The sequence below is a fragment of the Haliotis rufescens genome, unplaced genomic scaffold, assembly GCF_023055435.1.
Source record: "Haliotis rufescens isolate VD_foot unplaced genomic scaffold, xgHalRufe1.0.p SCAF_2, whole genome shotgun sequence".
Lineage (NCBI taxonomy): Eukaryota > Metazoa > Mollusca > Gastropoda > Lepetellida > Haliotidae > Haliotis > Haliotis rufescens.
The window spans coordinates 50,594,146-50,609,683 of NW_025963890.1; the positions used below are offsets into that span (position 1 = coordinate 50,594,146).

The window sequence follows — 15,538 nt, forward strand, 5'->3', positions numbered from 1 at the left end:
AATTACCCTACAGAGGCCACATGTAGTGATGTATGCACGCATATCTAATTTGTTGCTTTTTTGCAGGCTCTAAAACCACTGAGTGTACAAAGTTGAAATATTAACTTTGAACACTTGACTTGCCTTTGCATGTGTTTGTGATGTGTGCCACTAGGGCAGGATATGTTCATCGTGTTTTACTTGTAATGGGGGTATGTAAAGTTAATTTATCACACATGCTACGTGTTGTCAGGATTAGATGACTCTTAGATGACTGCAATGCTCTTTAGATGACTGCAATGCTCTTTAGATGACTGCAATGCTCTTTAGATGACTGCAACGCTCTTTAGATGACTGCAATGCTCTTTAGATGACTGCAACGCTCTTTAGATGACTGCAATGCTCTTTAGATGACTGCAATGCTCTTTAGATGACTGCAACGCTCTTTAGATGACTGCAATGCTCTTTAGATGACTGCAACGCTCTTTAGATGACTGCAATGCTCTTTAGATGACTGCAATGCTCTTTAGAATGGCACCATCGCAATCAGTCACCTGCAATGCGTGCAGAACTCCCTACTGCATTATCACCAGATCCACGTCAACTGATCACATCAGAACAGTTCTGCATAGTCTCCATTGGCTTCCTGTCAAACAACATAAAAAAGGCAAACTCCTGACCATCTCCTACAAATCACTAAACATGCCTGACTACCTTAACTACATCAAGAGCCTGCTGTCAACACACAAGCCAGGCAGCACACTACGGTCAGCCGATCTGATGAATTTATAGGTTCCGGAGACCAGAAGAAATCTAGGAGACAGATCCTTTTCTGTTGCAGTCCCAAACCTATGGAACTCTCTTCTTCTCTCCATAAAATCAGCTTAGACAACTGACCACTTCCGATAACTGTTTAAAGACTCATTTGTCACCTATGCACCATAGAGAATAAACCTCTTTTAATCCCCTTGGGCTCCCTACAGTGCCACTGAGCAGCTCCACAGCAGCTCTATATATTATTATTATTATTATTATTATGGGCTGTCGTCCTGGTAGGTACTCTCCCAATGTCAGTCATCAGATTGGGAGGTACAATGGTAACCTAAGGCACCGAGAACAATGGGGAGTTGAACAACTTGGAACTTGGGATGCAAGCGGGACATTTCGAAAGCGAGGTCTGCGTATTTGCCAAGTTAAACCTGAATCTTGTTAATCACCTTACTGTCAAAAGGGACAGAAAATTCAATGATATAAATGATTTCATTGGATTTATCAAGATCAGGTTTGTTAACCTGAAAAGGTCTGAGGTTGTATAAGGGCCTATTCTGAAGAATTTTGTATTTATCATTTTCCATGACGACCTCTATTATTATTATTATTATTATTATTGTTGTTGTTGTTATTTCGCAAACCCCTGGTATCATATATTTGATATTGATTCATAAACATATGCGTTTGATATGGCTTGAATCATACAATAGACTCTTATGATTATTGAAAGTGTTTTCTCACTTGTGTTTAGGATTGCGGCTCTGAAAGTTGTTAAAAGATTTCTGATTTTACCCATTGTAACAATGTCTCCATGTTGTGTAATTACCATGATGTGTGGTAACTTGTTACCCTTATGTAACTGTTATAATCTTAATTTCATGTAATGTAATGTATAATGTTACAGGTAAGCTACAGGACTTCATTTCTTTATTTTATTTTGCCCTGAGACATTTTTCTTGGACAAGTCTGTTCATTTAAGAAATATGTAAGGCTGGACAAAATTCACTTCTTTTTACAGACTTTCTTGGTCAATATGTGAGTGTTGATATTTTATGCTGCAGTAAGCAATTTCCATCATGATGATATTGGCAATGATAGCGGTGATGAAATGTAAATATGCAAGGATTATGATGATAGTGGTGATGATAGCGGTGATGATAGTGGTTGTTCAATGTCAGTAGGTGAGGTGAAATGGAGTTTAGCGTTGCGTCCAAGATTATTACACTTATATAGCGACCTGCATGCACCTGTGTTTGTGTGTGTGGCTGCTTGTACTAGTCTGGACTGATGCTGATTTCTAGTGCTAGCCTACTGAGATACCATGCTGCAGTTTAACATGAATACCCCACTCAGACACCCCATACTGACTTCGAGCCGACCAGTCCTTGTTTTAGCCCCTTAATGCCAAGCGCCAGACAGGGTAACAACAAGTACCATCTTTTAATGTCTTTTGATATGACGCAACCAGGGATCGAACCCTGGACCTTCCGCTCTCCGTGGGACACTCTACCACTAGACCACGGAGGCGGTGTTTAATGTCAGGACACAAGTTTAATGTCAGGACACAATGAGGAGGAGGATGATAGTGATGATGAAATGTCAGGACACAATGAGGAGGAGGATGATAGCGATGATGAAATGTCAGGACACAATGAGGAGGAGGAGGATGATAGCGATGATGAAATGTCAGGACACAATGAGGAGGAGGAGGATGATAGCGATGATGAAATGTCAGGACACAATGAGGAGGAGGAGGATGATAGCGATGATGAAATGTCAGGACACAATGAGGAGGAGGAGGATGATAGCGATGATGAAATGTCAGGACACAATGAGGAGGAGGAGGATGATAGCGATGATGAAATGTCAGGACACAATGAGGAGGAGGAGGATGATAGCGATGATGAAATGTCATGACACAATGAGGAGGAGGAGGATGATAGCGATGATGAAATGTCAGGACACAATGAGGAGGAGGAGGATGATAGCGATGATGAAATGTCAGGACACTATGAGGAGGAGGAGGAGGAGGATGATAGCGATGATGAAATGTCAGGACACAATGAGGAGGAGGAGGATGATAGCGATGATGAAATGTCAGGACACTATGAGGAGGAGGAGGATAGTGATGATTAAATGTCAGGACACAATGAGGAGGAGGATGATAGTGATGATGAAATGTCAGGACACAATGAGGAGGAGGAGGATGATAGCGATGATGAAATGTCATGACACAATGAGGAAACAGATGATGATAGCGATGATGAAATGTCAGGACACAATGAGGAGGAGGAGGATGATAGCGATGATGAAATGTCAGGACACAATGAGGAGGAGGAGGATGATAGCGATGATGAAATGTCAGGACACAATGAGGAGGAGGAGGAGGATAGTGATGATGAAATGTCAGGACACAATGAGGAGGAGGATGATGATAGCGATGATGAAATGTCAGGACACAATGAGGAGGAGGAGGATGATAGCGATGATGAAATGTCAGGACACAATGAGGAGGAGGAGGATGATAGCGATGATGAAATGTCATGACACAATGAGGAGGGGGAGGATGATAGCGATGATGAAATGTCAGGACACTATGAGGAGGAGGATGATAGCGATGATGAAATGTCATGACACAATGAGGAGGAGGAGGATGATAGCGATGATGAAATGTCAGGACACAATGAGGAGGAGGATGATAGTGATGATGAAATGTCATGACACAATGAGGAGGAGGATGATGATAGTGATGATGAAATGTCATGACACAATGAGGAGGAGGATGATAGTGATGATGAAATGTCATGACACAATGAGGAGGAGGAGGATGATAGCGATGATGAAATGTCAGGACACAATGAGGAGGAGGATGATAGCGATGATGAAATGTCAGGACACAATGAGGAGGAGGAGGATGATAGCGATGATAAAATGTCAGGACACAATGAGGAGGAGGAGGATGATAGTGATGATGAAATGTCATGACACAATGAGGAGGAGGATGATAGCGATGATGAAATGTCAGGACACTATGAGGAGGAGGAGGATGATAGCGATGATGAAATGTCAGGACACTATGAGGAGGAGGAAGATGATAGCGATGATAAAATGTCAGGACACAATGAGGAGGAGGATGATAGTGATGATGAAATGTCAGGACACAATGAGGAGGAGGATGATAGTGATGATGAAATGTCAGGACACAATGAGGAGGAGGATGATAGTGATGATGAAATGTCAGGACACAATGAGGAGGAGGAGGATGATAGCGATGATGAAATGTCAGGACACAATGAGGAGGAGGAGGATGATAGTGATGATGAAATGTCAGGACACAATGAGGAGGAGGATGATAGTGATGATGAAATGTCATGACACAATGAGGAGGAGGATGATGATAGTGATGATGAAATGTCAGGACACAATGAGGAGGAGGATGATAGTGATGATGAAATGTCAGGACACAATGAGGAGGAGGAGGATGATAGCGATGATGAAATGTCAGGACACAATGAGGAGGAGGAGGATGATAGCGATGATAAAATGTCAGGACACAATGAGGAGGAGGAGGATGATAGCGATGATAAAATGTCAGGACACAATGAGGAGGAGGAGGATGATAGTGATGATGAAATGTCAGGACACAATGAGGAGGAGGATGATAGTGATGATGAAATGTCAGGACACAATGAGGAGGAGGATGATAGTGATGATGAAATGTCAGGACACAATGAGGAGGAGGATGATAGTGATGATGAAATGTCAGGACACAATGAGGAGGAGGATGATAGTGATGATGAAATGTCAGGACACAATGAGGAGGAGGATGATAGCGATGATGAAATGTCAGGACACAATGAGGAGGAGGAGGATGATAGCGATGATGAAATGTCAGGACACTATGAGGAGGAGGATGATAGTGATGATGAAATGTCATGACACAATGAGGAGGAGGAGGATGATAGCGATGATGAAATGTCAGGACACTATGAGGAGGAGGAAGATGATAGCGATGATGAAATGTCAGGACACAATGAGGAGGAGGAGGATGATAGCGATGATGAAATGTCATGACACAATGAGGAGGATGATGATGATAGTGATGATGAAATGTCAGGACACAATGAGGAGGAGGAGGATGATAGCGATGATGAAATGTCATGACACAATGAGGAGGAGGAGGATGATAGCGATGATGAAATGTCAGGACACTATGAGGAGGAGGAGGAGGAGGATGATAGCGATGATGAAATGTCAGGACACAATGAGGAGGAGGATAATAGCGATGATGAAATGTCAGGACACAATGAGGAGGAGGAGGATGATAGCGATGATGAAATGTCAGGACACAATGAGGAGGAGGAGGATGATAGCGATGATGAAATGTCAGGACACAATGAGGAGGAGGAGGATGATAGCGATGATGAAATGTCAGGACACAATGAGGAGGAGGAGGAGGATAGTGATGATGAAATGTCAGGACACAATGAGGAGGAGGAGGATGATAGCGATGATGAAATGTCAGGACACAATGAGGAGGAGGAGGATGATAGCGATGATGAAATGTCAGGACACAATGAGGAGGAGGAGGATGATAGCGATGATGAAATGTCATGACACAATGAGGAGGGGGAGGATGATAGCGATGATGAAATGTCAGGACACTATGAGGAGGAGGATGATAGCGATGATGAAATGTCAGGACACAATGAGGAGGAGGAGGATGATAGCGATGATGAAATGTCATGACACAATGAGGAGGAGGAGGATGATAGCGATGATGAAATGTCAGGACACAATGAGGAGGAGGAGGATGATAGTGATGATGAAATGTCAGGACACAATGAGGAGGAGGAGGATGATAGCGATGATGAAATGTCATGACACAATGAGGAGGAGGAGGATAGTGATGATTAAATGTCATGATACAACGAGGAGGAGGATGATAGCGATGATGAAATGTCATGACACAATGAGGAGGAGGAGGATAGTGATGATTAAATGTCATGATACAACGAGGAGGAGGATGATAGCGATGATGAAATGTCAGGACACAATGAGGAGGAGGAGGATGATAGTGATGATGAAATGTCAGGACACAATGAGGAGGAGGAGGATGATAGCGATGATGAAATGTCATGACACAATGAGGAGACGGATGATGATAGCGATGATGAAATGTCAGGACACAATGAGGAGGAGGAGGATGATAGCGATGATGAAATGTCATGACACAGTGAGGAGGAGGATGATGATAGCGATGATGAAATGTCAGGACACTATGAGGAGGAGGATGATGATAGCGATGATGAAATGTCAGGACACAATGAGGAGGAGGAGGATGATAGCGATGATGAAATGTCATGACACAATGAGGAGGAGGAGGATGATAGCGATGATGAAATGTCAGGACACAATGAGGAGGAGGATGATAGTGATGATTAAATGTCATGATACAACGAGGAGGAGGATGATAGCGATGATGAAATGTCAGGACACAATGAGGAGGATGATGAAAGCGATTGATTAGGATGATGGTGATGATTAAATGTCAGGACACAATGAGGAGACGGATGATGATAGCGATGATGAGATGTCAGGACACTATGAGGAGAAGGATGATGATAGCGATGATGAAATGTCAGGACACTATGAGGAGAAGGATGATGATAGCAATGATGAAATGTCAGGACACTATGAGGAGAAGGATGATGATAGCGATGATGAAATGTCAGGACACTATGAGGAGGAGGATGGAGATGATTAAATGTCAGGATACAATGAGAATGTAACCTGTCAAGAATGTAACGTTTATATCAAGTGTGGCGATTTTAGGTAGCCATTGACAGTATACCTGCTGGTGCATGTTCGTGTCAATCAATTCCCACATCGCCCAATCGCCAAGCACAGCTGTCACATAGCTTTATAATGTAAACACATACTTTAACGATTATTTCTCTGTACTGCTAAGAAATAAATCTTGTCATGCACAGCTGACAATGAAAGAACGTCTTTGAATATTCAAGGGCTTTTACCCTGGCTGAAAATATAAATAAAAGGAAGTACTGATTGTGTAGCTCTCTGTGTCGTACAGACCTGTGTATTGAGCCAGCGCAGTTCGCCCTGCAGGGATCACATAGCCTTGCTCCAAGGCTGTACTGAAAGAAAAGTCCATGGATGTGTAGGAATTCCATCCTCCAAATAGGCAAGTCTATGTATGTAGACAGTAAGGACTCCAGTCTCTTAAAGGGACAACTAACAACTTTATATTATCTAGAACGCATGATTTAAACTAATAAGTATTGCCTTAGAGACTTGTGCAAGTCTAGGGATCTCTGTACTGTATTAGGAATAGTGGAGGCCATTATGTTCGATAAGGGAAACGGCTTGCTCTGTGGTGTTGAGTACATACTGGGATTAATATTCAATATTTTCATTATACTTTATGGATCCAGAGACATATATGTACCACACCTGCAGGTGTGCCTGGGTCTTACATGTAAACATCTGTGATCAGGTGTGGGGTAACATATGTTTCAGATGGGCAACACACTATGTTTCTGGAATCATCAAGATGGGGATATAGATCTCTTCATGTAACATGGATTTGAAAGATGTTTGAATGAGATTTAATGTAAATGGTTGGTTGGTTGGTTGGTTTGTTGTTTAACGCCGCACTCAGCAATATTCCAGCTATATGACAGCTGTCTGTAAATAATCGAGTCTGGACCAGCCAATCCAGAGATTAATATCATGAGCATCGATCCACGCAATTTGGATCGATGACATGCATCAACCAAGTCAGCGAGCCTGACCACCCGATCCCGTCAGTCGCCTTTCACGGCAAGCATAGTCACCTTTTACGGCAAGTATGGGTTGCTGAAGACCTATTCTACCCTGACGTCTTCATGGGCCTATTGTAAATGGGGAAACATGAGTGTTGAAATAGAAATGTAGTGTTCTTTTTTCCAACTCTGATGCCGAAAGGATTCCATATAATACAGAGTAAGGCAAAAAGATGAACCATGTTAAACCACTAACGTAGTTTTGTTGTAGGGAATATATTTCACTCACTTGGTTTCAGATTGAATTTTAATTCACCAGATCAACTGGAAGTCAATTTTATTGGCTTTGTAAATCAAGAGGTGACAAATATCAATATTTGTGCTCCATTAGAAGCCTGGTGGTGTGTTGGCTGGGATATAACTGATTTCCTCTGAGGGGCGTGCTCTGAGAGTGGTCGCTGTTTCATTTCAGCAATGTGCGGATGTCAACAACTTCTTTTTGAGCACTGGACAAGATATTGCATCACTGTGGCGCTGCGATCTATCTCGGGGTGTCACAGAGCTCCGAATTATCACTTATTTGAAAGCACGCTCATGATTGGATCAATAATGTTTTTGTTTGTCTCTTTTTCAGAGGAGAGGGAATCTTCAGCCATGATGAAAGCTCTGTCACTTCGCTTCCAAAAATACTTCAATTTTGGCAAGATTGCGCAGCCATCTTCAGCAGGTCTGCGTGGACTGGGAATGGAGAGGTTTTCTAAGGACATTCCTACTCTGCTTGTTCTCATGGCAAATGGAGAAAATATGGAATCCCCACAATTCAATGCCATACCCTTTGATAAGAAAGCAATGGGAGAGCTGAATTATCCAAACATTTTAGCGTTTTTGTTTTCTGTTAATCGTGAGTTCCGTCACCTGATGCCGGGGGAGAATGGGTCTGATCGGAGAGAGACAGTGGAAATGGATGACATAGTAAAGATTGAATCGCTGAGGTTCGATGTCAAGGGCCTCCATCACTCCACGGAGAGCAAGAAGGTTCTTTATGAGGAAGTCAGTGAGCTGCACATGGAAGAAACCATCCAGAAAAGATTACCTGATGAATTATAGAGCAATATCTACATATGACAACAGCCATAATGTCTACATATTATGTTGTCTGATATATATCTACATGTGAAGTTAACAGACATAATGTCTACATGTGAAGTTAACAGCCATAATGTCTACATGATATTAACAGTCATAATGTCTACATGATGATGTTAACAGTCATTATATCTACATGATGTTAACAGTCGTAATGTCTACATGATGATGTTAACAGTCATTATATCTACATGATGATGTTAACAATCATTATATCTACATGTGAAGTTAACAGTCATAATGTCTACTTGATGATGTTAACAGTCATAATGTCTACATGATGATGTTAATAGTCATTATATCTACATGATGATGTTAACAGTCATTATATCTACATGATGTTAACAGTCGTAATGTCTACATGATGATGTTAACAGTCATAATGACTACATGATGTTAACAGTCGTAATGTCTACATGATGATGTTAACAGTCATTATATCTACATGATGATGTTAACAGTCATTATATCTACATGTGAAGTTAACAGTCATAATGTCTACTTGATGATGTTAACAGTCATTATATCTACATGTGAAGTAGACAGTCATAATATCTACATGATGATGTTAACTGTCATTATATCTACATGATGATGTTAACAGTCATTATGTCTACATGATGATGTTAACAGTCATAATGTCTACAGGATGATGTTAACAGTCATTATATCTACATGGTGTTAACAGTCATAATGTCTACATGATGATGTTAACAGTCATAATATCTACATGATGTTAACAGTCATTATATCTACATGATGATGTTAACAGTCATTATATCTACATGATGATGTTAACAATCATTATATCTACATGTGAAGTTAACAGTCATAATGTCTACTTGATGATGTTAACAGTCATAATGTCTACATGATGATGTTAATAGTCATTATATCTACATGATGATGTTAACAGTCATTATATCTACATGTGAAGTTAACAGTCATAATGTGTACTTGATGATGTTAACAGTCATTATATCTATATGTGAAGTCAACAGTCATAATGTCTACATGGTGATGTTAACAGTCATTATATCTACATGTGAAGTTAACAAACATTATATCTACATGTGAAGTTAACAGCCATAATGTCTACATAATGTATGATGTTAGCCGTCATTATTGGTAGGTATGATGTTAACAGCCATGATATGTAGGTATGATGTTAACAGGCATTATATGTATGATGTTAACAGCCATTATATAGAGGTATGATGTTAATAGCCATTATATGTATGATGTTAACAGCCATAATATGTATGATGTAAACAGCCATTATATGTATGATGTAAACAGCCATTATAGGTATGATGTTAACGGCCATTATATGTAGGTATGATGTTAACAGCCATTATATGTATGATGTTAACAGCCATTATATAGAGGTATGATGTTAATAGCCATTATATGTATGATGTTAAAAGCCGTTATATGTATGATGTTAACAGCCATTATATGTAGGTGTGATGTTAACAGCCATTATATGTCGGTGTGATGTTAACGGTCATTATGTATGATGTTAACAGCCATCATATGTAGTTATGATGAAGATAAAGGACATATTGCCCTACAGATGAAAGAAATAAGTTGTTGGGCTCCCATTCCAAGAGTTATTGACATGATATTCCAATCTCATGAATTTGACCTCGGAAAATGTGAAATTTTAAAAGCAGTAAAAAGTGTCCATTTAAAATTTGATAAAAATGAAGTCGCAGCCAAATGCATAAGAAAACATTATCGTGAGACTGAATCTCTTTGTTCTAGCAATTCATTAATATTTATTGAATTAAACATGGAGCATACAAAGTTGAGCATTGCAAATCAAACTTTAATGTGCCATAAAGACATTGATCTGAAAAGAAGAAATCCCCAGGAGACCAATTACTACAAATATTTGTGCATAATTCACAAGTTCTATATGCTGAATGACTTGTGAACCTGTGACAGGGTTTAAGGTATTCTTCTGGGGAAGATCACAGCTATCTTTCAGCCGCCCAGCATATCAAAGGCACAAAAAACATATTATGATTTTCTATCTAGTGTCTTTATAAAATGACTCACCAGATATTGCCACAAAATCAATTTCTTTTAGTTTTCCATTAGATCTGCTCAATCATCCTGTCTGAGGTATATTCAGTGTTAATCATCTCGATGCCGCTAGCCCCACACAACTAATGGCTACCGTCATGTTATACACAGGAATACAGTTCAGTTCCATCTACATTTGTACAAGTAGGTGTATTTTCTGGTGTCTTAAGGCTAAGAACCATTTGCTTTTTTAATTGAGCTGAGCTGAGTTCTTGTGCACTTTTATTCTATTGTTAGAATTTTGCATCATGATGCTGAAAGGTTTTGGCCAAGGCCAGGTGATTTCCATACAAGACTAATGACAGTTGAAGTAACACGAGACAGGTGATTTCCATACAGGACTAATGACAGTTGAAGTAATACCAGACAGGTGATTTCCATACAAGACTAATGACAGTTGAAGTAATACCAGACAGGTGATACTTGAAGTAATACCAGGCAGGTGATAGTTGAAGTAATACCAGACAGGTGATAGTTGAAGTAATACCAGACAGGTGACAGTTGAAGTAATACCAGGCAGGTGACAGTTGAAGTAATACCAGACAGGTGACAGTTGAAGTAATACCAGACAGGTGATAGTTGAAGTAATACAAGTTAGGTGATAGTTGAAGTAATACCAGACAGTTGATACTTGAAGTAATACCAGACAGGTGATAGTTAAAGTAATACCAGACAGGTGATAGTTGAAGTAATACCAGACAGGGGACAGTTGAAGTAATACCAGACAGGTGACAGTTGAAGTAATACCAGACAGGTGATAGTTGAAGTAATACCAGACAGGTGATAGTTGAAGTAATACCAGACAGGTGATAGTTGAAGTAATACCAGACAGGTGACAGTTGAAGTAATACCAGACAGGTGATAGTTGAAGTAATACCAGACAGGTGATAGTTGAAGTAATACAAGTTAGGTGATACTTGAAGTAATACCAGACAGGTGATAGTTGAAGTAATACCAGCCACATGATACTTGAAGTAATACCAGACAGGTGATAGTCGAAGTAATACCAGACAGGTGATACTTGAAGTAATACCAGACAGGGGATAGTTGAAGTAATACCAGACAGGTGATAGTTGAGGTTTTACCAGACAGGGGATAGTTGAAGTAATACCAGACAGGTGATAGTTGAAGTCATACCAGACAGGTGATAGTTGAAGTCATACCAGACAGGTGATAGTTGAAGTAATACCAGACAGGTGATAGTTGAGGTAATACCAGACGGTTGATAGTTGAAGTAATACCAGACAGGTGATAGTTGAAGTAATACCAGACAGGTGACAGTTGAAGTAATACCAGACAGGTGATAGTTGAAGGAATACCAGACAGGTGATAGTTGAAGTAATACCAGACTGATGCTAGTTGAAGTAATACCAGACAGGTGATAGTTGAAGTCATACCAGACAGGTGATAGTTGAAGTCATACCAGACAGGTGATAGTTGAAGTAATACCAGACAGGTGATAGTCGAAGTAATACAAGACAGGTGAAAGTCGAAGTAATACCAGACAGGTGATAGTTGAATTAATACCAGACAGGTGATAGTTGAAGTAATACCAGCCACGTGGTAGTTGAGGTAATACCAGCCACGTGATAGTTGAAGTAATACAAGTTAGGTGATATTTGAAGTAATACCAGACAGGTGATGGTTGAAGTAACACCAGACAGGTGATAGTTGATGTAATACCAGACAGGTGATAGTTGAAGTAATACCAGACAACTGCTATCCTTGATCCTAGTTGAAGTAATACCAGACTGATGCTAGTTGAAGTAATACCAGACAGGTGATAGTCGAGGTAATACCAGACAGGTGATAGTGGGCTCCTGTTGGTCATATAGAAGGCTCCACATTCTTACTTCAAGTGGCTCCTGTTGGTCATATAGAAGGCTCCACATTCTTACTTCAAGTGGCTCCTGTGGGTCATATAGAAGGCTCCACATTCTTACTTCAAGTGGCTCCTGTTGGTCATATAGAAGGCTCCACATTCTTACTTCAAGTGGCTCCTGTGGGTCATATAGAAGGCTCCACATTCTTACTTCAAGTGGCTCCTGTGGGTCATATAGAAGGCTCCACATTCTTACTTCAAGTGGCTCCTGTTGGTCATAGAGAAGGCTCCACATTCTTACTTCAAGTGGCTCCTGTGGGTCATATAGAAGGCTCCACATTCTTACTTCAAGTGGCTCCTGTGGGTCATATAGAAGGCTCCACATTCTTACTTCAAGTGGCTCCTGTTAGTCATAGAGAAGGCTCCACATTCTTACTTCAAGTGGCTCCTGTTGGTCATATAGAAGGCTCCACATTCTTACTTCAATTGGCTCCTGTTAGTCATATAGAAGGCACCACATTCTTACTTCAAGTGGCTCCTGTTGGTCATATAGAAGGCTCCACATTCTTACTTCAAGTGGCTCCTGTGGGTCATATAGAAGGCTCCACATTCTTACTTCAAGTGGCTCCTGTTAGTCATATAGAAGGCACCACATTCTTACTTCAAGTGGCTCCTGTGGGTCATATAGAAGGCACCCCATTCTTACTTCAAGTGGCTCCTGTTGGTCATAGAGAAGGCTCCACATTCTTACTTCAAGTGGCTCCTGTGGGTCATATAGAAGGCTCCACATTCTTACTTCAAGTGGCTCCTGTTGGTCATATAGAAGGCTCCACATTCTTACTTCAAGTGGCTCCTGTTGGTCATATAGAAGGCTCCACATTCTTACTTCAACTGGCTCCTGTTGGTCATATAGAAGGCTCCACATTCTTATTTCAAGTGGCTCCTGTAAGTCATAGAGAAGGCACCACATTCTTACTTCAAGTGGCTCCTGTTGGTCATATAGAAGGCTCCACATTCTTACTTCAATTGGCTCCTGTGGGTCAAATAGAAGGCTCCACATTCTTATTTCAAGTGGCTCCTGTGGGTCATATAGAAGGCTCCACATTCTTACTCTAGCTGGCTCCTTTTGTTCACCTTCAGGGTCTCGTGGATAGAGTGTCTGCCTGGAGAGCAGAAGGTTGGTGTTTAGATCCCCTGGTTGTCATACCAACAAAATGGTACTTGTTGTTACCCTGCCTTTGGCGATCAGCATTAAGGAGATAAAACAAGGACTGGTTGGCTGAGAGTCAGTATACAGTGTCTGAGCGAGGTATCCATTTTATGGTCTCTCAGAACCCAAGCACTACAAAAGCAGCATTAGTCAGGAATATTTCAGATGGCGTTGAACTGTTTCCTGGTACAGAGTCGTGTTTATCTTTTGATATAGGATATATTTTCAGCTGCTGGTTAATTTACCGATTGAAATAGATGTTTTTCACAGCTCATCTTCATTATCATGCTATCGTTGTGATCAAGTTTCTGTCTACTGAAGCTACTTGCATCATTTAAGATACAGACTTCCAGAAAACACACCTTGACAAATGTTAAAGTGCATATACACCAGCAGAATATGAACCCAGCTTAAACAGTTTTCTTTCTGTCAGGGGTACAAGGTTGCATGCTGTAGAATTATTCTGTTTATTTTGAATGTGTTCCTAGACATTTCTGTGTTGTGTTGAAGCATGATATGTTTGACAAATGTGGCATCATATCTGATACTGCATCAGTGGCTGTATCTGTGGGGGCACCTGCAGTGATAGAGGGGAATATTATTCTGTATGCACCAACTTGTTCTCTGATTGCATTCCCGGATGCCAGGATTGTCTGGCATCAACCACCAGGACCTGTTGTCATGCCAACACAGTTCTGGTATTAATCAAACCATTTACGTAGATTTACCAAGAAAATTGTGGTATGTCATATTGACATGTGGTGATATAGAGACAGGCGACAATGTACAATTCATATTGATATGTGACATGAGATATGTGACAATACAGAGATGTGTGACAATACTGAGATATGTGACAATACAGAGATGTGTGACAATACAGAGATATGTGACAATACAGAGATATGTGACAATACAGAGATAAGTGACAATACTGAGATATGTGACAATACCAAGATATGTGACAATACAGAGATATGTGACAATACAGAGATATGTGACAATACTGAGATATGTGACAATACAGAGATATGTGACAATACAGAGATAAGTGACAATACAGAGATATGTGACAATACAGAGATAAGTGACAATACAGAGATATGTGACAATACAGAGATATGTGACAATACAGAGATATACTGAGATATGTGACAATACAGAGATATGTGACAATACAGAGATAAGTGACAATACTGAGATATGTGACAATATAGAGATGTGTGACAATACAGAGATATGTGACAATACAGAGATATGTGACAATACAGAGATATGTGACAATACAGAGATACATCTATATGACAGTTAAGATATATGTTGCTGTATGACAATATGAAAATGAGTCCATATTCTTTCTCAATAGGGGGCAGTGGGGTAGCCTAGTGGTTAAAGCGTTTTCTTATCACGCTGAAGACCTGGGTTCGATTCCCACATGGGTACAATGAGTGAAGCCCATTTCTGGTGTCCCCCATCCTGATATTAAAGGAATATTGCTAAAAGTGGCATAAAACCATACTAACTCAATCACTCGATTGTATCTCTTCGATTGTATCTTCCACAGTAGATCTTAAAACTGCTCCAACAGACTGGGATTCCTCTTTTTCCATATTTAATACTATTTTCATATCGCAGTGGGGGGCACGGGTGGCCCAGTCGTCTAAGGCGCCGCGATTCGCTGTGCAGAGTTGCGTCCCTTGGGCACGCCAGAAACCTATGATTGTGGGTTCGAAT

The 15,538-nt window shown here is 40.5% G+C and overlaps 1 protein-coding gene across 3 annotated transcripts in view; it reads left to right on the top strand.

Moving 5' to 3' along the window:
* Positions 1-15,538, top strand: part of LOC124118398 — a 40,206-nt gene extending 24,668 nt beyond the window's left edge. The window contains exons 3-4 of one of the 3 annotated variants that reach the window (XR_007222300.1): positions 8,170-11,656; positions 11,839-15,538. Coding sequence is in view for 1 of the 3 variants with exons in the window: in XM_046480502.2 (XP_046336458.2) it covers positions 8,170-8,642 (473 nt within the window). In the remaining 2 variants the exon portion in view is untranslated. Of the gene's footprint in view, positions 1-8,169 lie in introns of all 3 variants that reach the window. The other 2 variants (XR_007222299.1, XM_046480502.2) reach the window with 2 other exon arrangements.